Source organism: Tenrec ecaudatus, unplaced genomic scaffold (assembly GCF_050624435.1).
Source record: "Tenrec ecaudatus isolate mTenEca1 unplaced genomic scaffold, mTenEca1.hap1 Scaffold_317, whole genome shotgun sequence".
Lineage (NCBI taxonomy): Eukaryota > Metazoa > Chordata > Mammalia > Afrosoricida > Tenrecidae > Tenrec > Tenrec ecaudatus.
The window spans coordinates 321,566-348,567 of NW_027459041.1; the positions used below are offsets into that span (position 1 = coordinate 321,566).

The window sequence follows — 27,002 nt, forward strand, 5'->3', positions numbered from 1 at the left end:
TGATCAATTTTCTCTTCAACAATTCACAAAGATTTTCATCTCACTGATTGTAATCTCCACACGTGACATCACTTATCCACTTCCGCTGTTTCCTATTTCGAGTCTTTCCTAACCCATCTGAAGCTTTTCTTTGGGTCAATGCTGCCCTTTTATAGCTCAGATGGTTGATGGCTCTCACTGGGCGGTTCTCAACCTGTGGGTGGCGACCCCTTTGAGGATCCAACGACCCTTTCACAGGAGTCACCTGATTAATCACAGTAGCACAATTACAGTGATGAAGTAGCAACGAAAATCATTTTATGGTGGTGTGCGGGGGGGAGGTCACCACGACATGAGGACCTGTATGAAAGAGTCCCGTAGTTAGCTAAGTTGAGAACCACTGCTCTAAGATAAGGATACCCCTCTACTGCTACTGTTCCTTTATAGACCTATTGTTTGGCTGAATAGTGAGCCCTGGGCAGGAGTTGTTTCCAGACCTGAAGCGTGATTAAGGTGAAAGTGTTGGAGGTTCCATTAGTCTCTATCTGACCAGTAAGCCTGGTCTTTCTGTGACCCCAGGTTTTGTTCCACATCTCCACTCTACTCAGGTGCTTCTAATGCGATCCCTTTTAGAGCCGTTGCCAGTGCTAGCTGGGTGCTCTCTACTTGTTCTGGTTTCAGGGTCATGGAGAATGATGTTTGCATGGCCTGTTAGTCCATCAGACTAATTGCGTCCACGTGCTTTTGATTTTCTGCATGCTTTCCTCTGGACAGGGAGAAACATATGTTGAACATTAGATAGCCTGTATTATTTTGGATAGTTTCCATACTGTCACTTTTTGGGTTTTGTAAATTTACATCAATTACAAGAAGAATTTGTCATAAAGCTTTTGCTTTGTCCACTCCAAGTACACACCTTACTTACCACTGGTGTTTATTCACATATAAGGCCTTCCCTGTCAGTTTAAATCCTGGGTCTAGCTCCATTTATAATATACTTATTTATTTTAATTCTAAAATTTTGTCTATTAGAATGAAATCTCCACACGGGAAAATTTTTGTTTTTGTTTTGTTCACGGTGCCCAGAGAAGTACTTTGCACAAAGTTCTTATAAGCATATGGTGAGTGAGTTAGTAAATAAATACCAGGAAGGACAACTTTGGGACAAGTTTCAAGACCCATGATCTAATATAAGAGAGGTTATGCTGAGAAGAGATTGGTTTAAATGGGGCCACATGTCCCAGCCCCTTTATTGTGGCAGAGAGTACCCAAGGAGGGCTGCAGATCCTGGCCTAGAAGAACTAGACCCAGGATTCGCAGCAGCACAGAGTGTGACTTACCAAGGGGCTGTTCTGGATGAAGTCACACAGTATAAGCTTGCAGTAGCTGGGTTTGAACACTGCATCATAGGAAATGTCCAATAAAAGCGGTTAACAGGTCTGGTTACAAGTAGTTCTCAGGGGGATGATCGCTTGGGCAGGGATTCTTAGAATGCCCCAAATACTACTCACCTGATTTGTGATTTCCATTCTTCTTCTATGGCCATTTTCCTTCTCGCCATTAACACCGAGACGGAATTAAGGAGAATGTGAGGTGATCATGACCATAATGGAGATGAGGCAGTTGGTGATTGCAGGTGAGAGCCCCAGGTTATCTAACCGTGTATTCCGTTAGTCTCTGTGAGGCAGATGAACACGAGAACTAAAATATCTCACCAGATAGACTGTGAGTCTATTGTTTCTCCTGATTTGTGGATATTGTTCCAGGTCTTAGAAAGCTCTGTGGCTGTCATTGCTGCTTCCTTTGTACTCCACCTGTCATTACTAAAGAATGGTGGCGATTTTAATTGCAGTCAAGGTGATTTGAATTTAGATCTTCTAAAGTTTTCTTTCAACAATTTCTCACATTCTTGACAAGTGGTGTTTCAGAGTGGCAGGCTGTTTTATAGCCCTGACTTGAATTGCAAGGGGAGAAAATTTAGAAAACCGAACAAAAGAGAATGAAAAGGAGGGGGGATGCTTACCACCCTGATTTCCTTTCTTCTCACAGCTTTAAGGGAGGGTTTGGAATAGAGTATAGGTCAAGAAATGTTGATGGTGGGCCTCTCTCTTTGAATGAGTCTCAGAAGCATTTTTACATCTCTGGTCAAGGGAAAAGGAGGCCTGGTGGTGTAGTGGTTATGAGATGGGGGCTAATTGCATTGTCAGCAGTTCAAAACCATCAGTCTCTGTGGGAGGAGGGTGGAGCTTTCTACTCCCATAAAGAGTTGGTCTCAAAAATTCAGTTCTCAGTTCTACTCTGTCCTGTCTGGACACTGAGTCAGCATCAACTCAATGCAGGTGAGTTTTGGTTTTGGTGAAGAGAAGAGAGGAGGAAACGACGGATAAAGAAGAAGAGGCCTGTGAGGTAAATGAATGGGATGAAGAAAGCTAGGAAGACCAAACTAAACTCCCTGTCTCAATATTCAGTGACTAAGTTCATTGTGACTCACAACGATCCTATAGGACAATATAGAACTGCCCATGTGGATTTCTGGGAATGTAACTGTGGGAATAGAATCGCTCATCTTTCTCCTATGAACCGCTGGTGGTTTTAAACTACCGACTTGGTAGTTAGCAGCTAACGCTAACGCCCCAAGTTACCCCTTCCTCCGTCGGTGCTCGCAGGTGATTCATGGGGCTGGGAGAGTGGTCTAGCAATTTGCTGCTTAGCGTGGCCTCTTCCAGAATAATAAACGATGTCTCTAAAAATAAATTCGTGAAGAACAAGAAGGAAAACATACTCTCAAAATAAGTCTTTTTTGGTGTTTAAAATGGTTACACAGGCTTTCTTATGGTGGAAATGTACTTGCAAGACACCAGGAAAGTGAGTGAAAGCAAAAACTTGACTGTGAATTAGTCGGTGGATGGCTGCCACATGACCGCTTCACCTTTTCCCCCACTTTACTCCCGCTTTCCTTACTGCCACTCTACCAATGTTCTGTTCCTAGCAGCACAGGGGCACCTAAAAATAATACTGATGAGCAAGCAGAGAGGCTTGCCAAACAGACTTTTATTTTCAATAATTCCAGCCTGATAGAAGCGTTGTATGAATAGCACAGCATGATGATCTGCCCAGTAACCGCGTTAGTCTGGGTGCTTCAGCGAAACAAAGCCATAGCAACCATGCATAAGACAGAGTTTCATATACAGGTTAAGTGCACATCAAGAGTACATCCCAGCCCAGTGCTGCCCAAGTCCACAAGTCCAACGTTAACCCACTAACCCAGATGTCCAATACCAATCCACAAAGTCCTCCTCCATCTCACAGAACACACACTATGACGCCGACTGCAGGAGGAAAGCGGAGTCAGTGAATGTGTAAGCGTCTCAGCACTGGCAGGGGTCTCTACACGGGTGCTCCAGCACCCAGGGCTGCATCGGGGTAGATCCATGTGGCTTCTTCTTGGGGATGTCTTGCAGGAAGTGAGCCTTGCCAGCTGAAGCAGGGAATTGGCTAAGGCAGCTACATATTGGTCTGACCATTAGAAAGCAAGAGACTCGAGAACTCTAAAGGCAAGGTTCACCGAGCCATTTATCCCTCTGTCCTTCAATTAACCCCACATGTGTTTATAGGCCAGGCTGGCACAATAAACTAACTCAGTAACCTTCTCCCAGAGACCAAATTCAAAATATGCCAATTATTCCAGTAATGTGCTTGCAGCAACAACGGTCACTTCAGGATCGCATTACTCTCAGGTGTCATGTCTTCTCAGCCTCCGTCAGTCTGAAGTAGCTCCTCTGTCTCTCTGACGTTCATGGCCCTGACGTTTGTGAAGGCCAGTGATATTATAGAAACCCCCTCCAGTTTTGTTTGATGTGTATTCTGTTAGGTCAAGGTAATGCAGTTTTACCTGGAATACCAGAATTAGGATGCATTCTTACTGCATCTCATTAGGTGAGTTTTAATGGTTTGGCTTGCACTGACTGTTAACCAGAGTTGGCGGTTCAAAACCACCACAGAGGAACAGGCCGGACAACCTGTGTCTGAGAGGCCCTAGAGCCCATCGCATCCATGGGGCCCCCACAAGTGGAATCAATTTGATGACAATGAACAAGTGTTCATTTTTATCATTTGATTCAAATGGTGTTTTAAAATTAGGGTTCTCCACTATGAAGTTTTCTTCTTTTTTGCAATTGGTAACAATTTTGTCTGAAGATACTTTAAGACGGAGTAAAGTCGTGTCTCACTTTAAAGCACTAGATTTCGCATCATTGTTGTTTCTTGCTGAGTTCCCGGTACCTTGATTAGCTGGCATTCTAAGCTAAGAAAGCACTTCCTTTTCTATTTGTATATATCAGTGTGGACAAACAGATTTCTCTTTTATTCATGAATTTATTATCCATTACTCGCTTCATTGTGCTGCATCAATTGTCTTACCTTCCAGGTGGCTTCTGTGTTCTTTGGCCATGTTCACATCGTTCTTTGAGCTCACTGACTCCGTGGCATACCAAGATGTTAAAATCTCACTTCATTCCTGCTTTGACCCACCGTTGGAACCTCCAGTGATCTTGATTTCTTTAGTACGGAGAGATATTTAGAAACCAGGATTTGGCCATTAACTCTTCTCACTGCTTCGGCAATGTTGCTGCTTCCAGGTTATTTTAGTGGATGCACGCACCATCTCTCGGTGTGTGTCTTAGTTACATGTGGCAGAGTAGGCTTCATGTCGAGCTGCTAAGCACAAGGTCAGCAGTTCCACTCCACCAGCAGCTCCAGGAAGACGAAGCTGTATGCTCCAGCAAAGATTGTCAGGCTCAGAAACCCCAAGGGGCAGTTCTACTCTGTCATCTAGGGTTGCTATGAATCAGAATTAACTCGATGCTAGTGATCTGGAGTTTGTATCTATATTTGTTAAAAACTATGAAATTACATCTTTACCTCCACTTACAGCTTGACTCCACAAAGTTAATTTGAAGTCCTCCCTTTGCATATTTGTGTCTTCCTAAGAGACTTGGTTCCTTGTCCTCATACGTCATCATTCATCTGATGCTGTTGGTCCTCTGATCTGCTCAGGCATCCCTCCTTAGAGTCCTGAACTTTGCCAGATTGCCTTCTTGTCAGCTCCGATGCACTCTTTAGGCAAGCCCAGACAAGCACTGGACTGCTTTTCCTGCGGGACAGAGAGGAAGGCATTACGACTACAGGTAGACTCTGTATCTTTAAGCATTTGTAGACAACTCAGAACAGATGCATATGGTTTTTAAAATTTACCCTTACTTTATTGCAAGAAGAAGAGGCCTGGTGGCCTAATATGTTGTGTATTGGGCTGTTACCCTCAAGTCAGCCGTTTTAACCTGCCAGTCATTCTCTAGGAGCAGGTGAGGCACTGGGTTCCTGTGTAGATTTACACCCTTGGAAACCCATAGGAGCAGTTCTACTCCCTCTGGATAGTCACCATGAGTAGGAATAGACTTGATGGCTAAGGGTTTACTATAGGAGCCCTGGTAGTGCAGTGACTAAAGTGCTCGGCTCCTAAGTAGAAATACAGTGATGTTAACGCACATACGGCAGCCTGCTTTTTTATTTTTTTAAAGGATTTTCAACCTAGGCAACCCTCTGGTTTCAGTTCTACAGGGTCCTAGAAGTCAGAGAAGACTCCAGGCAAGTGAGTTTAAAGGATAGGTTCCCAAACTTCTTTGGCCTACTGCCCTGTGTTCAGGAAAAAACAAACCAAAAACAGCACCCCCAAAACCAAAGCAAACAACTCCTGCCACAATAGCACACAATCCAGGATAAAGCGCAGGTGTCTGACTTTTCCAATCACTTGCAGCAGTCCAGCATCCCCAGGGGATGTACTACCTACTTCGGGAAACACAGATTTAATGCAACAAAAGGCTTGCTATCTTTCCAATGCCTTCAAGTGGCACATGCAGCAAATGCAAGCGACTGTGATGAAGAATTTGTTAGAGGTCTGTGTAGTTGGCTTTGTGTCAGGTTGTTAACCGCGTCAGCAGTTAAAGGTACCAATCTGTGGAAGAAAGATGAGGTTTTCTACTTCCTTAAAGATTTATAGGTTCAGAATCTCAAGGGTTGGTACGAGTAGCAGTTGACTCGATGGAAGTGAGTCTGGCGATTTGTTTTAATGGAGAGGTTGGCTCAACGGTTTCAAAGCAATAGCAAAATTATGTAACATTAAAATGTAAGTAGAAGTAGTCCATGAATCCTAGGTTAGTAAGCCAGTGAGCATATTTTTAAATTAAGCTTTCTGTATTAGCAAGTTATTTTGACATCATACAACTACAATAGTAAATTAGCAGCAGTGTTATTTAAAAAGGGAGGCAGACTAAATGTTGTGAAAATATCAACATTTTCAAAATACTTTACAAAGTCAGTGCACTTGTGATCCAAATTCCATCACAAATTTTCAAAGAAATGGAAAAACTAATTACCAAATTTATATGAGAGAGAAAGGAACCTAGGACAAACACACACACCCACAGACACTATTCAAATTTTTCACAAAGCTAAGAGGGTCTTTCACTCCCAGCCTTTCAAACCTACTTTATTGCCATGCTAACACGCAGCCTGGGACTGGCACAATGGCAGGAAGACCAATGGATGATAATAGACACCTCAGAAGAAGAACCACGTATATACAGACACCTCCATTTTAAAATAAAAACTACAACCTATTAAATGAGTGAGAGACAGCTTTTCAACGAATCATGCTGGAAAACTGGATCTTCACCTGCAGGAGAATGAAACAAGAGCCAAACTTCATCCCATGACCCCAAACATTACCAAAGATGACCCAGAGGTGGCCAAGAACCATATGAAGAATTGTTAAGCTCATTAGCAATGAGAGAAATACAAATGAAAGCAATAAGTTTCCATCGCACACCATCACTTTTCAAAAAATTCAATAAACTAGAAATTAAGAAGTGCTGCAGAGGATGCAGAGCAAGAGGAACGCTGTAACCCTGCTGGTGGGAGGGGGGCGCCGTGCCGGAAGCCAGCGCGACGCGTGCGGCCATCAGCACACGCAAAGCCAAGTCCCTTATGACCTGACCTAGCAATCTCTCTCCTCTCTCCAACTTCTACGAAGAAATTAAGAGGAAAACACAAACAGACATAAGTACACCCATGCTTCTTGCCGCGATTTCTGCAATAGCAAAAACAAAGAACCAAACCCCCAACCCCAGAGCCATGGCTAAACAAGTTCTGGTACATTCATACGATGGAATCTTATACATCAACAAGGAGCAGTAACACTCTTACGCACAGAAAGACATGGACAAATCTAGAGATCTTAGGCTGTCGATATTACAAATTGACATATTTAATCTCCATTGTTATATGCAAAACTAAAGGAGCAATGTGGCTTGGGCACCAAAAAACGACTTGATGCCCGCGAGGAGGCCAGCAACAGGCGTGGGGAAAGGGGGAGGGGATACATAGGAGAGGGCAGGTTAAAAAAAAAAAAAGGTTTCCATTAGAGAAAATAAACGCACAAAACCCCTCCAGACTCCCCAGTCTTTAGATGTAATAAACATTGGTCTGAGTGGCTAAACAATGAACATTGAAGCGAACTTGAAGTCTTCTGTGACATACAAGTTCATTTCAAGCATATGGCGGGGTGGGGGAAAGGTAGTCAAATTACTTGAGTGTTTTATTGACCCAAATTTAACGTAATCTAAAATATTGTTTATGTATTACATGTGGCATTTAAACATACATATTGGTATAATGAAACAGGCACACAAAGCTGACTTACCAATTATTGTAGTAAGTCTGAGGTACTGTTTAGGAGTAAATTGCACCGCAGGTGCCTGTTACCTTATAGTCTTTATTTCAGAGTTTAAGTCCCGTGTGAAGTGTAGCTCATTTTGTAATGCCTAACGTGTTCCAACATCTAGTCACATCCTCCATGTGGGAAAACACATTCACTTTGGTTTCAAAATTTGAAACTTCGAGGATCTGATACTAATTTAGATCCTACTGACTTACTGGCTCATTCAGGGACAATGCTGTCATTTCTGTTAGCTTGTCTCCTCCCAAAATAGGTAGAACTGCTTTCAATAAATATTCTGGTGCCAAATCTCTGACGGGGTTGGAGAAGAGGCACCTTAGTGATGAGATCGCCCCCCAAAGGCGGTTCCTTGGGACGGGCGGTAGACGTCCGAGGTGAAGAGCGCCTGCAGCAGGCACGCATCCCGAGAGGATGTGGCAAAGCAAAGGCAGTGAAGGAGCCAGAAGGCCAAGGGAACTGATGATAAGCACTACTGACTTCACTCATGTAACGTATATGTACTAAGGGCTTGGGATGCCCTGGAGTGCTTGCTTTGTGCATACATAAATAAACATGCCTCTTTATTCCATTTTCCTACGAACCCCTGAAGCCCCTTTGACATATTCCTCACCCCTGAACAGCCTGCAGTCTAGTAAGTGAGGTTTCTGTTAACATTTATGATACAAGGTGTCTCAAACATCTCACTGCAGCTGTTTACTTTGGCGAATTTGACAAGCATTTGCCAAACTACTTTCCATAAGGTTTACATCACTCTATAATGAGAGTTGGAAAAGTAATTTCTAAATATTACTTAAAATCCCCACTCCACACAGGATCTTGTGTATTGGGAAGGCAAAGTGGAAGAAGGGTTTTGTTAACAATTTTAGACTTCCTCAGGACATTTTTTCCCTGCACATTTTCTTCTTCTTCCGAGTTGCTTAACAGGTACCAGGGAAGTGGTAATGCTTTTCTGAGAAACAGTGGCTAGTGGCTACATTTTTCTAGATGTTGACGGTACAGGACTGAACTCCAAGGGGTATGGAAATGATCTTCTTGTCCAGAGGTTGGTAAACTGTGGAGACAGAACAGCCAATCCTGTTCCACACCATTAAAAATCAAAGAGCCAAAAAGATACTTTTACAAACAAATGAAATCACAATTATCTGAACCCTATCCAAAATCCTTTACAATTTTCTGTTACTTCAGAGCCACACATGCCTACTCATAAAACGACATATGGTTTGAGAGGCGCAGTTTGCTGACTCGTTCTAGTCAAATCACTATTGGGTTGTTGGCCTGTTTATTGCCTATTAACTATATCCCAAACCATCGAGTCAATTCCAAGTCATAGTGGCCCTGTGTAGAGTAGGATACAACTGGTCCTCTGGGTTCATGAGACGTCAACTCGCTACAGTAGACAGCCTCAGCTTCCTGGATGGAGTGGCTGCTGGTGTCAAATGGCTAACCTAACGGGCAGCTGCCCAACTCAGTCATCATGCCGTCAATTGTTCAGCGACTGGTACATGAGAGGCATTCAGCTTAAAGCTCCCGGGACTTTGCAAAAGCAGGTGATCATTTCATAACAAACGCTTCCCTGAGAGATTACGTGGCTGAGAGAAACCCATTTTGAGGTTATGGAAGAAATTACAGATTGCTCTTAAGTGATCTTCAATAAATAAACGATGAAGTCTGACATTTACACCTGTGCCTATGTATCTTCATTTTTCCCTCTAGAGAAAACACTGGAGAACATAGCAGTTTGGGGGAAAGTAATTAAGGAACTCAGAAGTAACACCGGAATATAAAGGTCCTCAGGCCGGATTACTGTTGGAGTTGGGGAGCAGACAGTAGGGAAGGTGTGCAGTGGGAGTCTGTCATTCTTCGTAGCAGAAGCTCCCCTCTCAGCTAGGAAGGTGCAGACAAAGCCTACTGAAGAGAGGGGAGATGCAGACCATAATTAATTCTCATGGTTAATGCAATTTCAACTAGCTAATAACAGACAAGGCAGTTCAAGAACATTAACACTTTGAGCCATAGGCAATCAAAACGGAGGGCTCATTCTGCTCAAGTCATAATACAGGTTATAGATTATAATGTTGCTGGGAAGCAACTATTTGCATACCCTAAAAGGTATAGCTTCTGCTTAGAATATTTCAAGAGAACTGCTATAGAATTCTGAACATTAAACAGAATTACCAAAGGTAAATCTCATGGAGCTAGAAAGAAATGATTCTACAATCATGGTTTTACAATTATATATTTGGATGATTATCACATCAGTTTAATTTGGCTATCTTGGCAAAAACTGAAAATGGAAGAGTGGCGCAGTATTTTATAATACTACAGGTCAGCAGAGTCTCTATTCAGACCCTATGGAAACATGTATTCCTTTCTCATCAAATGATACCTCTCTCTTATTCATAGATTTAGATACATAAAGTAATATATACGCAAATAAGACACAATGATCACAGAGAGGGATTGTAAGCATTGATGCTAACTTGTGGGCACACATTGATTTTAAGTGTATCTTTTACTTTAAATAGCTTTGATTTTCTGTCTAGAAGACAAAAGGGAACATTAATAGGTGTCACTTACTGAGTTTTCCTAGTTGAATGTTAGCGCTTTTAAGAACAAGTCAAAATTCATCACTTTCCACTTTGGAAGATTAAAGGAACCAAGATGCTAAAGAATGTCAGGAATATATTTTGTGCAGCCAGACTTTAAGAGGAACTGAACAGAGACCATACATGCCATTTGACTTTAAAGTAGAAGTCTGTTGGTCTATAATGTAATCCAATTAGGATCTGTCCAACTTGAAATCTGTAACAGAGAAGATATGAAATATGTTTCCTGTATCTATTTACCATAAATAAAATAGAACTTCATCACTGCAGTTCAGCAGTCCCTATCTGCTCAATGGGTTTTCTAGATGGCTTACATAGCAGTTTCTGAAGCTTAGGGTATAATTTGCTGAGAGATTTATATCTGTTCCTAGCTGGTCGTAAGGGCGAGAAAGAAGATAGGCTTCTAATGTTAATGCTGAAGTTGAAGCATGAAGGAAAAACTGCTCAGCACTCTTCTTGGTCCAAGGTATAGGAGTCTAGCTCCGGGGTTTTTGATTTTAGGTTTGGATTTCAAAGCAACTTTCCGAGCACAGGATAAATCGAGAACAACGTAACTGACATCATTTGAAGGTATCTTTAAATTTGTTCCTGTATGAAATCTGTGGGAAACAATGAGGGCAAAATGGAACAATTAAAGTTCCTGAAATGGAAAACACAATGTATTAATTCTGGAAGCACAGTGTGAGACTTGATCAAGATCAAAGGTGAGTAGGGAGTTATATTCGAAGGGTTTGCAGTCTTGCTGATAGTGTTTGACTGGACTGTGTCCTAGTTCTGTAATTAGACTTTAGCAAGCCTAGAAAAATACTTACATTTTCTTGTTTTGTTGGTGTGCTTCCAGCATTGATAACCAGTAGCTTAAGACATTCCGGTTATAGGTCAGGTCCGAGGCCTTATTGCAGATCCAGGGAAAATTACTTTTTGAATAATACATGGCCCAACCTTCAAATGTTAATAGGTTAGGAGGAGTTCAACTCTGAGCATTTACACATTCCAAGTAACCAGACTATACATGATTTTTACTTTCTCTTAAATGACTCCAAAAATACAATTTCAAAAAGTGTCCACATACACCCACAGCAGTAAGTTCAGACACATTCACTTTTTTTTACGTTTGTCTTTTTTTTTCTTTTTTTTACATTTTATTAGGGGCTCATACAACTCTTATCACAATCCACACATATACATACATCAATTGTATAAAGCACATCGGTACATTCTTTGCCCTAATCATTTTCAAAGCATTTGCTCTCCACTTAAGCCCTCTGCATTAGGTCCTCTTTTTTCCCCCTCCCTCCCCGCTCCCCCCTCCCTCAGGAGCCCTTGATAATCCACAGATTGTTATTTTGTCATATCTTGCCCTATCCGGAGTCTCCCTTCCCCCCTTCTCTGCTGTCCATCTCCCAGGGAGGAGGTCACATGTGGATTACATTCACTTTTTAAAGAGGATAAGCCATGGATTTTTCTTTGACAATTTAAAAGATTATTATAATATGTAGAAAATGTTATGCCCTCAACCTTCCTCATGCCGCGACCCTTTCATACAGTTCCACATTGTGGTGACCCCCAACCACAAAATTATTTCCGTTACTACTTCATCACTGTTATTTTGCTACTGTTATGAATTGGGCGACCCCTGTGAAAGGGCCGTTTGACCCCCCAAAGGGGTCACAACCCACAGGTTGAGGACCGCCGTGTTAGGGAATATATATTTCCTGTATGTCTGAAAAAAGACATTCAATATATTGTGCGGAATTTTTCCTTCTTCTCTCATAGCAGCAGCATAATTGAAAAAAAAACCCTGAGTATGATAACTCAATGCAAATGCAATCTCATGTTAGAAGTAAGCTGCCTTAGCGACGAAATCAGATACCAGAGCTTTTCTACAACAGGATTAAGCAGCGCTGCGAATTACCTAGAATCAATTCTCATGGGACACTGTTGGAAACATCATGATACTGAATTGAGAAAACACTTTTCTTATGGAAAAATCACGTCCGAGCTGGCCAGTTATGTTATCCAAGATAAGTTTGGTGATTATCCTGTAAATTAACATCGATTTTTGTATAGACTCCAATATTGCCGATCTCTGAGAAATCATCCTGGTCTCCAGAAGGGCCAGTTGCAGAGGTATGGCACATACCTTCTGGTGCAGAGGCTGTCTGAGGACACGAATGGCCGAGTTTACCACACCACGATGAAGACTAGCTTAAACACAGCAGAAGACAAAAACTTCCCCCAAACCCCAGAGACTAAAAACTACGTATTTATTGTTACTGGCGAACCCACAAGGTGGCACTAAAGAGAAAAATGACTAAAGTGAATATACAAGGAAGACTTACATAATAAATCCTATACTGAGAATTAACCAATTTTATGAAAGGGTCAACTTTTATTTAATAATTCACAAATCGTCTCCTTCAGGTGCATTGCTTTTCCCCTCCCACAAACTGTTGAGAGGAAAAATGCTTCATTTTATGACACAGTTGGTTATTTTTCAAGAGTCAGCAGTTTGCATTTTCTGTGGATCCCTTTTGCAGGGACGACTTTGTACAGATATAAACTGGTCAACTGTTTGGCATATAAATGATGATCATTGCACTTTTACGTTTTGTATAGTCCCCAGCACTTAGTTTCTTAATATAAAAGGCAATCAGTGTAACAACATATTATATGAGCTGGGGGCCTTTCAAACATTCCTGGGAAAATTCCATTATTTCTCAAGTCCATTTTTTTATGAACTTTTTGAAGATCCTTTTAGTGAGATTTTTAATATTTGTAATAATACCCCACAGCCAAAAGTCTAAATGTTCGAGTTTCAAGAATATTTCTGCATTCCCAAATTCCTACTTTCTTTTTAAGCCATTGAAAAGTGCCTTCTGGGTGTGTGGAAATGTTCTCAGAAAACAATGTGTGTCTCAAACAAATTTGGTGTAGTCTTAGTATCCAATCCTGAGACTGAAGATGGGTTCTGAATTAGGGTATCATGAGCTGAAAGGAAGAGTTTCCCTTTACTGACTATGCACAAGCTTTACTGACTATGCGCAAAGAGATGGAGTGAACCAGAAGCTGCTCTTCAGTTCCGAGGGAAGGAACTATGCTATTTGCACACAGACCTAAAACTTGAAGAGGGAAAAAACACAATAATTCATTCCTGTGTTAGGCTGAGTTGTCTAGAGAAACAAAACCAGTGACACTCAGATATTTATAAAAAGAACTTTCTATCAAGATAAAATTATATATTAAGAAATCATTCCAGCCCAGTCCAACCAACGTCCGTGGTCCTCTTCAGACTCTGGTAGCCCAAGACTGATGACACCGAAAAGTGAAGCGGGACGCAGGGACATCAGCCTGTGAACACTGGGATCCAAGGTCGACGGAAGCAAGGTGGGGCGCCAACAGTTCTCTGGAGAACCACAGGGTGCTGCCCTTGGTGGCAGGCAGAGTCCCAGCAAGGAGGCCAGTCAAGGGCAAGAGAGGGAGTTCTTCCTGCCTCGCTTGCAAAAGGCCATACCCTAATGAGGCATCCTCAGGCTGTGACCTGAGGGATAGGTTGGACTCCACCTCTGCACCTTCACACAGACATAGTGGACTGACATCTAAGCACAACTCCTTTGCCTAGTATCCCGGTAGGAATTTAGTGTAGTTGACAATGTGATTTAAATTTTTAGCATTATTTTGCATGTTCGTCATGAACTATTTTCTAGCAGAAAGTCTGCTTCTGACACAGACATTAAAATGTCCTTGACCAGGAAGCTGACTATGCAAGAACAGGGTTTAATATTACAATATTAAAAATAAGACACCGTGTGCCAAAATCAGCTTTTAAAAAAATCACACCTAGGCATATGACTTCCATGTTAGCTGTATTTTAATACTACACTAATTCACCATATTTTTGTCAATTTATCCACAATGATCATCTGATAGCTAGATTTAATATTCTACTTAGTATAGTTATATTTATATATCAAATAAGGGGCTGTGATGATTTTTTTCTATTAATGTAAAGAGATGGGATAAATTACTGTAAGAAAGATTAACATTTACAGATTAGAGTACGTGGAGGCACTAAAGCAGGATGTGTTTCACCTTTATGTGCGTTTACACTCAGTATGTCTTTTATGCAGATACTGACTGTGGTTTGAAAGTGGTGAGGCGCCGTTCAAATCGTGTAAATTTGATCTGTCAAACCATCTTGGGTCAAAGGGGAATATTTTTAATGCATCCACAAGTTAAGATTTGTAAAGCACATAAACTGCTTGTTCTGCAGTATGAAAATAAGCTATCGTCAACTCTTTCAACTACTTAGTTCTCAATCCAGGATGGATAATGCTGTGCTTTCTATAATCATTATTTTATAAAATTATAATTATTCTGCGGAGGGTCACACTACACTATTCTCTATTTATTCACTTCACGTAACAAACACCCAGGTAGCACTTCTGTACGCTAGTAAGAGTAGAGCTCAGAGCTGTCTGGTTCTGCCCTACACTCCTAGTTCAGTGTCTCACCAACTTCATAACTTATATAAAGAGTTTCAGCTATGCACTCAGACTTGTTACAGTTGCTTACCTTTCTGAGAACAGGATAGCATTATGGTTACCTGTAGAAGTTACAGAACAACATGACCTGATTTGGAATCTGAGCATTGCCACAGCTGTTGATTGAAAAGGGCTCTCACAAAGGTATGTTGCAGTTCTAACCCTTGCTAGGTATGACGGTAGCTTTTTAGCACATAGGATTCTTGCAGAAGCCCTCGGTTGGCATGAGGTCATCCTGGAGCAGCGTGGGTTCTAATCCTGTGTGGCTGGTGTTCTCGTAAAAGAGGAGCAGCACGGACTTAGGGCAGCCATGTGAGGATGCATCTGACAACCCGTGAATTTTTCAATTTTAAAAATGTTAAATTTTTTAAAAATTTTGAAAACTCATGAAACAATATTTATTGTAAATTAGGTGCGTGTTTAATTTTCAGATCACTAACTTTGTATTCAACAATTTAAACTACTAATCAAAGTCCCAATAGTTCACCCTTCATCCACTCGATTTCTCTTCTCCCTCTTGTGGACCGCCTTATTCCATTTCACCCAATGAAACACCTGTTAACAGCCTAGCCCATTGCTTTGTCTTTCCTCCATGGCCTCCCAAATTCCAAAGCCTGTTCCCTTTAGCATGGAAGTCCTCATCTTGGTTTCCCCCCTCGTTATAAGAGTGGTCTCATATCACACTTCTCCGTTTGTGACGGCTAATTTCATGCATCATCATATTCTCTAGTTCCATATGCCAGGACATGATTTGTGGTTTGGTGTTGGTAGTTTTAGTGATGCATACTATTCTATTGTGTGTTTGTGTCAGTTTCTTTATCCGTTCTTCTACACTTAGGTTTTTTCCATCTTCTTGTTCCAGCTTACAGTGTTGCATTGAACATGGATGTGCTTATGTCTGCTCCTGGTACGGCTCTTACTTCTTTATGATTTACACCCAGCAGCGAGATTACCAGGTCCTATGGAATTTTTATTCTCAGCTTGATTTCTTACCGATGACTTTATGGCTCTGGGTTTTACTTTTAGGTCTTTGATCCATCTTAAGTATGTTTCTGTTCATGGGGTGACAGGTCTTGTTTCATTCTTCTACAAAATGGAAATCTAATTTATCTAATGCCATTTGATGGTTTTAGGACCTTTTTTGAAGATAAATTTTCTTTAGGTGGAAGGATTTATTTCTGGCATCTCGATTTGGTTCAACTAGTCTATGTACCAGTGTCATTGTGCCAGTACCAGGACGTTTTCGATAATGTGGCTGTACAATGGGTTGTGAGGTCCAGAAGGGCGAAGCCTCCTCCTTTGCTTTTCTTAAGTATTTTTTATTTTTATACCTCCTGGGTATCTTTCCTTACCACATGAAGTTAGTAGTGTCTTCTTCATGTCGTTAAAGAACGCATGTGGAGTCCGGATCTGAATTGCAATTGTATTCATAAATATTCTTTAAGTGGTTCTCTTTCGGCTTCTTGTAGAAGCATAGTTTCGCTGTACACGTCCTAGGTTTTTCTGGTGAGGCTTATCCTTTATTCCTAAGTACGTCTCATTGTTTGTGTGGATATTGTAACTAGTATTGTTTACTTGATTCCTTTTTCTCATATTCTTCCCGTACTGCTCTCATTAGCACACAGGGATCAGATTATGTGTATGTTAATCTTGTATCCTGCCACGTTGCTGAGTCTCCTCAGATTGTTTCGAACTATTTTCTGAATGTTTGGGGGATTTTCTATGTATAAAATCATATAATCTTCAAGTAGTGAGACTTTGACTTCTTCCTTGCCAATCCACATTCTTTGATTTCCTTTGACTGTCCAATAGCTCTGGCTAATCATTCCAGCACAAGGTTGAATAATAAGAGTGATGAGTCTCTGTCCGATTCCCACTCACTAGGCGGGGATCTTTGCCGCTTTCCTACATTGACGAAGAGAGTGGCCTTTGGTTTATAATCTATGGCCTTAATTGTGTTGAGAAATTTCCCATCTAATTCCCATTTTGTTGATTGTTTTCATCAGGAATAAGGGGTGGATGTTGTCAAATGCCTTTTCTGCATCAAACGATATGACCATATGGTTCTTAACAAAAGATCTTAAGAGTAGCAGTTCGCAACCTGTGGGTCGTGACCTTTTTGGGGATCAAAGGGCCCTTTCAAAGGGGTTGCCTGGTTCGTAACAGTAGCAACATTACAGCCATGAAGTAGCAACAGAAATAATTATGTGGTTGGGAGGGGGTCACATGTGAGGGACTGTATTAAAAGGTCGCAGCCTTAGGAAGGTTGAGAACCACTGTCTTAGAGACTTGGAGTGGGGGGGAAGGGCTATGGCCTGGTCTACACATTGAATTAGACTTCTAGCTTCTAAAATTATGGGATAACATTTCTGTACTAATATGTTAACCACAGTTTATGATGTGATCTGAGCCTTAGAAACCTAAGACAGTCACCAACTAATTAAATTAGTTTAGGCACATTAATTTCTTTCAGTCTCATTTTTTTCAAATAGGGATCATGGTAGCAATGATCCTGTTGGGGTCATTTTCACGATAAATGAGATATTCTAAAGTCGCTCAACAACCATAGGGCACGTGGCAAGTTCTCGGTGTTGTTAGTTGCGGAGCTGGTTCTGACACACAGGGACTGCATGTACAGCAATGCCGCACCACCTCACAGCATTGCTCTGTTTCACATTAGTGCTGCGGCTGGGGCGCCGCTTTATCTGAGGTTCTTCCCATTGTCTTGCTGCCTCTCTAGTTTACACTGAAGTTCGAAGTTACCATTGATCGGGTCTCTCCTGATACCATGTCCAATGTGCGTCAGGTGACGTTTCACCATGCTTGCCTCTAGGGAGCCTTCTGGCTGCACTTCTTCCAGGACCGGTGTGCTTCTTCTTATAGGCCACAGTATGATCTTCACCAAGACCGCAATCAAAGGTAACAATTTTCCTTCGGTTTTCTTTATTCATTGACCACAAGGGACTGAAAATACCATGGCTGTGGTCAGGCTCCCCTTAGTCATCAAAGAGGAACCCGCCTTTTGAACACCTTTCATAGGTCTTTTGCAACAGCTATTCCCAGTTCGGTATGTCGTTTGGCTCCCTGCCTGCTGCTTCCGTGGACATTGACGGTGCACTCAGTGAAAATGAGATCGTTGGCACTCCCATACTGCTCTCTTTATCATGGTGTTGCTTATGCTGCGAGGGCCTGTGTTTTCTTGATGCCGAAGGGAAATCCACATTGAAGGCTGCGTTCTTTGTTAGTCATCAGTACGTGCTTTCAATCTTCTTTACTTTTAACCAGCTAGGGTACATGATCTGCACATAGCAGGCTGTTAACGTGCCTTCCTGTAATCCTGAGTTCAGTTTCTCAGGTTACTGGCTGAGCACACAGATGGAGTAAGGATGATGAAAGCATACAGCCCTTCCAGTAACTTAGTCCTGATTTTAAACGATGCGCTATCCTCTTGTTCTGGTACAGCCTCTTTGTCTGCACACAGGCTCAACAGGAGCAATATGAAGTCTTTTGGAATTTCCATTCTTCGCAAAGTTATCCATAATTTGTTATGATCCACACAGTTGAATGCCTTTGTGTAATCAATAAAACACAGGTTGACTTCTTATTTGTATTTTCTGCTTTTCTGTAAGCTCCATCTGCCATCAGCCATAATATCCATCATTCTCCACCTTTCTCTAAATCTAGCTTGAATCTCTGGCAGTTGTCTGTCAATGTACTGCTATGCCCACTTAAGGATATTTCCAGTGAAAGCTTACTTGTACTAATATATTGGTGGATAGTTGCCAGAGTGAGCCGAATTACCTTTCTTGGGAACTGGCACAGATGTGAGTCTTTCCCAGTCAGTGGAGCAGGTGTCTCTCTTTCCCATTTCTTGCTGTAGGTGAATGTGTGCTTACAGTATTATCTGTTTGACAAAACAGCTCAATTGCTATCTGTTAACTGCACAATTCCCAGAGCCTTGTTTTCGCTGATGCCTTCAGTGTAACTTGGACTTCTTTTTTCAGTACTGTCAGTTCTTGATCAGCTGTTCTCTCCTGGCGTGAACTGAACATTGGTTGATCAGTTTTTTTGGCTCTCGATTCCTTCCTTATTATTTTGTTACTTTGTTTTGTTGAATTTTTGTCCATTCAATCTTTCAACATTGCAGTTGGAGGCCTGAAATGTTCTTTCAGCTTGAGAAAGTCCTCGATAAACCTTTACCATTACCTAATTCTTACATAATTAATTCTTGTCATAGTTATGTATTTGAACAACTTAAGTTCATGACAAAAATATGTTGGTATCTTATAGTTTTCCTTTCTTCAGCTAGTAGACTAGTTAGTTCAGACTAGTTCAACATAATGTATCCCTAGAAAATGACCCAATTTCTGTTCTGTGTGTAAAATCTGGTGCCTATTATGCTTGCAAGCTTTATAAATATATAAGATTTCCACAATACATACTTTGCCTTTTTATAGAGTTTGCCTCCTGAGCTTATAAAACAAAGAACCCAGAGCAAACACTGAAGTTTTAAGTTGTCATTGATCCAGTGTCAGAGTGGAACTGAGCTCCACAGTGCTTCATCAATGTTTTTTTTTTGGGGGGGTTGGTGGTGGTGGAGGGGGTAGTATACATTAACAGGCCTTTCTTCTGCTATGCCTCTGGAGGATTCGCTGTCAGTGATTTGGTTAGCAGCTGTATCTGTAACTGCACTACCCGGGGACTATAGCCAACTGTGTGTGTTACTGAGTTGATTCCAACTCATAGTGATCCTGTAAGCCAGAGCAGAACTGCCCGATAGGGCTTGCTAGGCCGGATGCATTACTGGAGCAGATTCCTAGGTCTTTTCTTCTGTGGTGTTACTGGATGGGTTTGAACCAAAGAGCTTGCTGTTAGCAGTGAAGCATTTAATTGTTGTGCCACCAGGCCTCCTTGATTAGGACCCCCCAACACCCCACCTTGGTGGAAACATAACTTTCCAGAGATCCCAGTTATCTCTTCTGTGCGTATAGTTTTCAATGCTTGATTGGGAAAAACCCTGGATATTTGGTCAGATTTTTCCTTACATTTCCCATCTATTTTCTGCTTAGACTTAACCTTGTTTTGATGTAAGAATAATCAGAAGACTTTCAATAATTCTATAGCAATGCTAGTGGGGGTGGGGTAATGACAGCTTGAAAGTTATTTGAAAAGTTCAAACCTACCTTCTGCTCCACAAAAGACATGGCAATCAGATTTGCTTCCCCAGAGATTATAGCTTAGGGACCCCGACCACGTGTTCTACTTGGCTCCATGGAGTTGCTTTGACTTGACTTGAGATTGATTCAATGGCCTACAACAAGTAAACATATTAATGCATTAAGGGATTAAGGGACAATTCCATAGTTTCACCAATGTTTATGTGAGGAACAAAAGACAATGACATTTAGATGTAATTTCTATTCACATAGATCTTTAAAAACAAACAGAAGTCAGACAACTCCCAGTTAAATCAAAGGCCTTATCTATAGTGACAAACTACTCACATCATGGACATTTCCATGTTTCCATATTAGGGCTAATTTTAACCAATTCTCTTTCCATCCTCAAGATGGTGAGGAACGTTCTACCCACCAGGGTCGTTCTTGTGGAAATCCCTCACCACTGCTGACAGGTGCAGTGGCGCCACATGTGAAATCAACAAGTTGTGCAATATGAAAAGATTAATAAACCAGACAATAATATGAATTTTTCCAAAATAAAAATTTCATCGCAATTTCACGAAAGGCAGTTCATTTTGATCATTTACAGGGACAAGGTGAAGTATAAATTTAATTAAAAACAACTTCTCTTTGGACTCATGAATATTAAATATTCAGACTGTTTCCATTTTTACAAGTCAACTAGGGCCACAAAATTGACTTCACGGAAAAATCATAATATTATTCAAACAAATTTGTGTTTTCATTTTTCTGTTGTCACATGGCGGTAACCAGCTTCTCCATATTCATGTCAGCATGGTCCCCAATTGCGTGTGGTCTGCAGGACCTCAGCCCTCACAGCACACGCATCGACCCTGTTTGACTGCCAGTGTGGGGAAGGTTTGATCCTTCCTCTCTGCTCCACTGCTCCATTACATAGATGGCTTAAAGAACAGAGATTGTCTTGAAGTTAGTTGTGGAGGTTAGGAGTTCAAATCCAGGGTATTGGAAGAACCATGCTCCCTCAGCTCTAGAGCAAGATCTTTCCTTTCCTCTTCCAGTTTCCGCAGGCTCTGGGCGCTTCTCAGTGACTGGGCTTTGAAATGCATCTTTACATGGCGGCCCTCTTCCTCGAGTGACTTTATCCTCTCGCCTGCTCTCCTCTTTTAGAAACCGTCTCTCAGATGGAATCAGAGTCCTCTCTCATTCCTAAGTGACAAACCTCATTTCCAAACAGGGTCACATTTCGATACAAGGATGAGGGCTTCCACCTTTTAATTCAATCCATATCATATTTGCTATTAAACATTTTATAGTGTCTCTTTACCCATTAAAAAGGTAAAAATTAAAAATTTCTCAATGGAGATAATTGAGAAATCTATTGAAAGCAGAGAGGGTAATATATCAGTTTCTAAGTCTTTCATAAAAGTTAAGAACTAGTAGCGTTTGCCTAGTCCCACTTCTCCACAGTCAGTCACCCCCAAAACTGAGCTCATTCAGTCACTGGACTTAGGTTGTGTAAGCAGCTGGGACTGACTCGGGCTCTATCTAGCTCTTTCTCCTGAGCAACAGCTGCTTCTGGATGAGAAGCAGTAATCGCACTTGAAGGGGCCGAGAATCCAAGGGCACTTAAATTGCACCTCACCATACAAACCAGTTTCCAAAGGAGAGCAAAAAGAGCTCAGGTGTAAACAATTAAAGCATAAAGTCTCTGCTCTGAAGCCAGCACATTCACGAAAGGCAGTTCATTTTGATCATTTACAGGGACAAGGTGAAGTATAAATTTAATTAAAAATAACTTCTCTTTGGACTCATGAATATTAAATATTCAGACTGTTTCCATTTTTACAAGTCAACTAGGGCCACAAAATTGACTTCACTGGAAAAATCATAATATTATTCAAACAAATAAATGTGTTTCTGAGAAAAAACATCATGTACTTGGAAAGCTCGATATTTCCCTAGGGAAATGCATGGCTCCAGAACTGGCCCAGTCAAAAGTGTCTTTATCCCAGTGACTCACAACACAGAAGGCCCATAACACCAATATTCCTTGGTAGAAATATCAGGGTATTATTTCTTGATATTTTTGTTGGACATACAATCTAACAGAAACACAGGATAGAAATAGCAGGTTCTAAGAAGATATTACTATTTTTCCAAAGACCCTGCTTCTGAGGGTGAGGGTGCTAAAACACTTTCAGAAAACACAACACCATAAAATCAAACAAAACCTCACTAGGATGCTTTTATAACATTGATATGAAAGGCAGAAATATCCATACACTTGACCTTGATAGTCAATTTATTGAGTGAGGCTACATTTGGGGAATCAGTGCATTAAGAGGTCATGTCCAGTCTACTTGAATTTCAAAAAAATCATTTATTAATTCAGTCACATTTAGTAAAGCCTTTACTAATTGGTACATATATATTCTTTATCTCAAAATATCTGAGAGTTTCCTTGTTGTAGCACTGAAAAGAACATGAACACATTGAAAAGGCATAAAGAACGGAAATGTGCCCCATCTTTTCATGACGACTAGCACTTCAGAGCAATACTGAGTGTGTAAACTTCTTCATTAGGTGGCGGCTGTCAGACCCCAGCGAATGGTTCCAGACCTTTCTGATCATCAACGTGTGATGAATCCATGGACTTCAGATCAATAACCTGAATTGGCAGATTAAAACCTGAGGTCAGGTGATCTGAGAAGGGTCCCACCATTCCGTTCCCCTGCTGTGTGATGCTATGAAAGCAAAATAGGTAACGCTGCGCCTTGCTTCTTCCAATGCATTTAGCCAGATACATATGGGCAGCAAGAGCACAGCGATGTAAAAACAGAGCAGAAAAAAGTAACTTGAACAGAATGTGGCATTTTCCCTTGGTTTTGCTAACGGCCCACATACAACATGCTTTTAAAAAGCCACCCTAGAACATTTTCTCTTCATCATTTTCAAGCAGCTTAAATGGACATTTAGAATGTATAGCACTGGGCATGTATTCCATCTGGGAAAAATGGAAAAGAGATTTAGCACGATGGGTTGCATTTCTATAATTGTTGTTAGGACAAAGTTGATGTGTACTTGATCTCTTGTCTTTTGGTCATATTTTAAGGTCATCGTACCTTTTCAGCTCTGTAGTAGCACTACATGTTGCTTCTTGTAAGGAAAATAATTTTGAACATAATCAGTACACTTTATATTTAATTATAAATATCGATTCATTTTAAATGCCTTGAGGATTTGAAGACTTGAAAGACACATATAAGAGGAATTCTCTCATTCTCTTTATATTGTGAAAACTATTTTTATGGACTCTAAAGCCAGTAACACTTCGCTTTATTAAACACCAGTCCCCTGCCTCCTGGATGTTAATTTTATTGGGGCTGTCCTCTGAATATTCTTCCAATTCGAGCTATTCCTGCACAGCCCATGCACACTCATAGAAACTCTGCACCACCGTTCAGAACTTCCCCGTGCAGACATGTGTCCACAGCCAGCCAACGCCGCTCCGTGCCTTGATAAATATTGGCCTATTATAACCATTCTTAACAAAGTTTATTTCCAAACACATTTTTGTAACAATCTTCAAGATAACACCGAAAAACTGCACAAGAGTCATCTTGACTGGGTGAAGCGGGGAAAAAATGCCGACCAATTATAGCATTGCTTTGTTTACTCCTCCAGCAAGTCTGAAGTATTGGGGCTCTGAACCCTGTTGTTCTGTCTCAAGTATATGGTCCTGGATGTTATGTTTAGGTATTATGTTTTTATCATTTCTCAACTCTAAAGATACGGGAGGGAAATTCTCTCTCTAGCTTGTACAGCCAGAGGACTCCAATGCTTCCTTGCTAACCACAATTTAGTACTGCACACCTGCACACATCATACTGTATAATATATGTCGACAGTCTATGGAGAATTTATCTCAATTTACATACAGCTCTCCAAATCCTCTGGTGAGCCTGATGTGAAATCTGAGACAGGCCAAATCTCCCCAACAGGATCTTCTTTTCCTCCAGGGGGTTCACCGCCAAAGGCAATACAGATCCTTGGACAGCGCGGTGGGGCTCGAGATTCCGGGAGAGGAGTGGCTGCGGGGCTTGTTTCGCTGAAGATTTACAATGTAGTTCTTGCAGGCGGCTCAGCAACCCCCTCTGTGGCGGTGGGTGTCTGCTGTGACAGAGCGGGGAAAAGCTCTCTAATCTCCCGTGCCTGCCTCTGCCTTTCAGCCGCTCCCCTCTCCTGCCTTCCCTGCCGCCGAGCGCTCTCGCCTCCTTTGCCTTTCTAGGGGAGGGGGGGATGTTCGGGTGGGGTGGGGGGGGTAATAGGTGTTCAGTCCCTGAAGGCAGCTAGAGTAGCTTTGGCAATATAGACCCGAGCCTGTGTGCGCGCACACACACACACACACACACACGCGCGCGCGCGCGCGCGCACACACACACACTCACTCACTCCAGCTCTCCCCACGGGGATACCAAGCCAGCCCGAAGCTCCAGCTACCTGCAGGGGGTGGCCCGGCCGGGCGCTCAGCGCTTACTTGCCATCTGCGGAGGGCAGAGCCACATCCAAACCAGGGAGGGCGGTTGGCTGTCCGGTTGGCAAGCTGGAGACGTTGGCCGCCACCGCGGCTTAAAGTGTCCAGGGTGGCGAAGAAGGAGTCTCCAGGGCAGATTCCCGGAAGGGCTCCGAAGCTCCCGGACTTCCTCCGGCGCCGGCGCTCCAGTCGGTCCCTCCTGGCCATCCTCTCGGGCCCTTCTGCGGGGTGCTGGTCTGGGGCGCCCCGGGGCCGCCGCCGCCGCCGCCAGCGCAGCCCACCCGGAGGAGCACTGAACGCCCCGGCGACACCGGAGTGGGGGGCGAAAGCGGGAGCCCTAACTTCCCCCCGCGGGACCCTCGCTCGGCGTCCGCCTCGCAGTGGCGCGCAGCCCGGGGCCGGCGGACGGGCTCCCGCGGAGAGCGCGGCGCAGGGGAGGGCCCGGCGGGAGCGGCGGGCGCGCAGGGGGCGCCCGGACCCCGCCCAGGAAGTAGCGCGCCGGCGGCCGGCGGCGGCGCCTTCCAAGTTGGGCGCGTCCGCGAGCCCGCCCCGGGCGGCCCGGCCCGGGGGGAGGCGGGGCTCCCAGGGGCAGTCGGGGCGGCCCGCGCCCCGGGCCGGCGCCCGTCCTGCGAGAGCGCGGGCCGGAGGCTCCCGGCTGCCAGGCGGCGTCGCGCCGCGGGCCCGCGTGCGCTGCCGGATGCCCGCGCCGGAGGGGGCTCGGGGCGCCCGCCCGCGGGAGGTGCTGGGGAGGGCGGGGGAGGAGGCGGCGTGATGGCCCTGGACGGCGAGCGGGGGGAGCAGGAGGAGGAGAAGGAAAAGAAGAAGAAGAAAAAGAAGAGGAGGAAGAAGAAGAGGGCAGAGGAGGGGGCCGCGGAGAGCCGCTCACCCTCGCAGGCCACCATGGGGGAGGCCGCCGCCGCCGCGCCCCGGCCGGGCGGCAGGGGGCCCTCGGACCCGTGGGCGGACTCGGTGGGCGTGCGACCCCGCACCACGGAGCGCCACATCACGGTGCACAAACGGCTCGTGCTGGCCTTCGCCGTGTCCCTCGTGGCGCTGCTCGCCGTCACCATGCTCGCCGTGCTGCTCAGCTTGCGGTTCGACGAGTGCGGCGCGCCCGGCGCCGACGGCGGCCCCGCGGGCTCCCCCGCGCGTGACCGCAACGCCAGCCTCCCGGGAGCCGCCCCGCGCAACCACCCCGCGGGCGAGGGCTCGGCGCCGTCCGAAGCGGCCGGCCAGGCGACGCCGGCGACCCTGTCCGCCCGGCCACCATCGGAGGAGGAGCGCGAGCCGCGGCGCCCCTGGACCCAGTTGCGCTTGTCGGGCCACCTCAAGCCGCTGCACTACAATCTGATGCTCACCGCCTTCATGGAGAACTTCACCTTCGCTGGCGAGGTGAACATGGAGATAGCGTGCCGGAACGCCACCCGCTACGTCGTGCTGCACGCCTCCCGGGTGGCCGTCGAGAAGGTGCAGGTGGCCGAGGACCGCGTGGCTGGGGCCGTGCCCGTGGCCGGCTTTTTCCTCTACCCACAGACCCAGGTCTTGGTGGTGGTGCTGAACCGGACCTTGGACGCCCAGAGGAATTACAACCTGAAGATCGTCTACAATGCCCTCATTGAAAACGAGCTCCTGGGCTTCTTCCGCAGCTCCTACGTGCTCCACGGGGAGAGAAGGTAGGGAGGGGCGGGGCCCCGCGGCGCGGGACCCTCAGGACCCTCTGGGCTGCCTGCCACCCACCCCCCAGACTCGGTCCCATTCCCTCTGGGAAGCAAGGGGTGGCGGCGTAAAGTCACCAGCCCAAACCCTCTACTCCCCAAAGCCCAAAGCCCGTCCCCAAAGCCCGTCCGCTCCGCAAACTCACTCACTCACTCAGTGCCAAACAGGGAATTCCGCCCCCCTTGCATAGTTGGGACCTTCTCCTGGGGTAAGCTTGCTGGGCCTTAGAATAGATTCCCACTCCCAGTGCTGCTGCTTTTCTAAGGGGAATGTGTAATTTGAGCGATGCCAGATTGACAGTAAAAGGCTAACAAGTTATCCTCTAAAGAAAATGACTGAGCGCTTAAGGCCAACATAGCAGAGCCTCTCCATTAAGGTATTGGCAAATTCCTCTTACCAGGTCCACCCTGTCTGACTCTTCGTCCCCTGGCAAACGCTTGGCAGAAGATGGGCTTTGGCTGCGTAAAGTTTTCTAAAAGTAGAACGTCAAGTTCACAGCCCTGCCTAGTACAGCTCAAGGCCGGAGAGGCTGGAGGGGTGGTTGGCATGGTACACGCTGCCAAGAGTGCCCCGCCGCCGGGAGCTGCAGTTTGAGGATCAAGGCATGGTCATTCCAGTGGCTTTTCCTAGAGTTATTGCCCCTGGAGATGTCTCTAGTGGTGAAGGGGG

General features: G+C 44.0%; 1 protein-coding gene across 1 annotated transcript; it reads right to left on the reverse strand.

Annotated features, from left to right (window-relative positions):
• Positions 1-3,010: 3,010 nt before the first annotated feature.
• On the reverse strand, positions 3,011-25,519 carry LOC142436475 (uncharacterized). Its single transcript, XM_075540103.1, has 3 exons — positions 25,487-25,519; positions 24,621-25,394; positions 3,011-5,131 (listed from the first exon to the last, which is right to left on the reverse strand). Exons 1-3 carry the CDS (start codon positions 25,517-25,519, stop codon positions 5,045-5,047), a joined length of 894 nt encoding a protein of 297 aa, XP_075396218.1. The 3' UTR covers positions 3,011-5,044.
• Between the last annotated feature and the right edge of the window lie 1,483 nt (positions 25,520-27,002).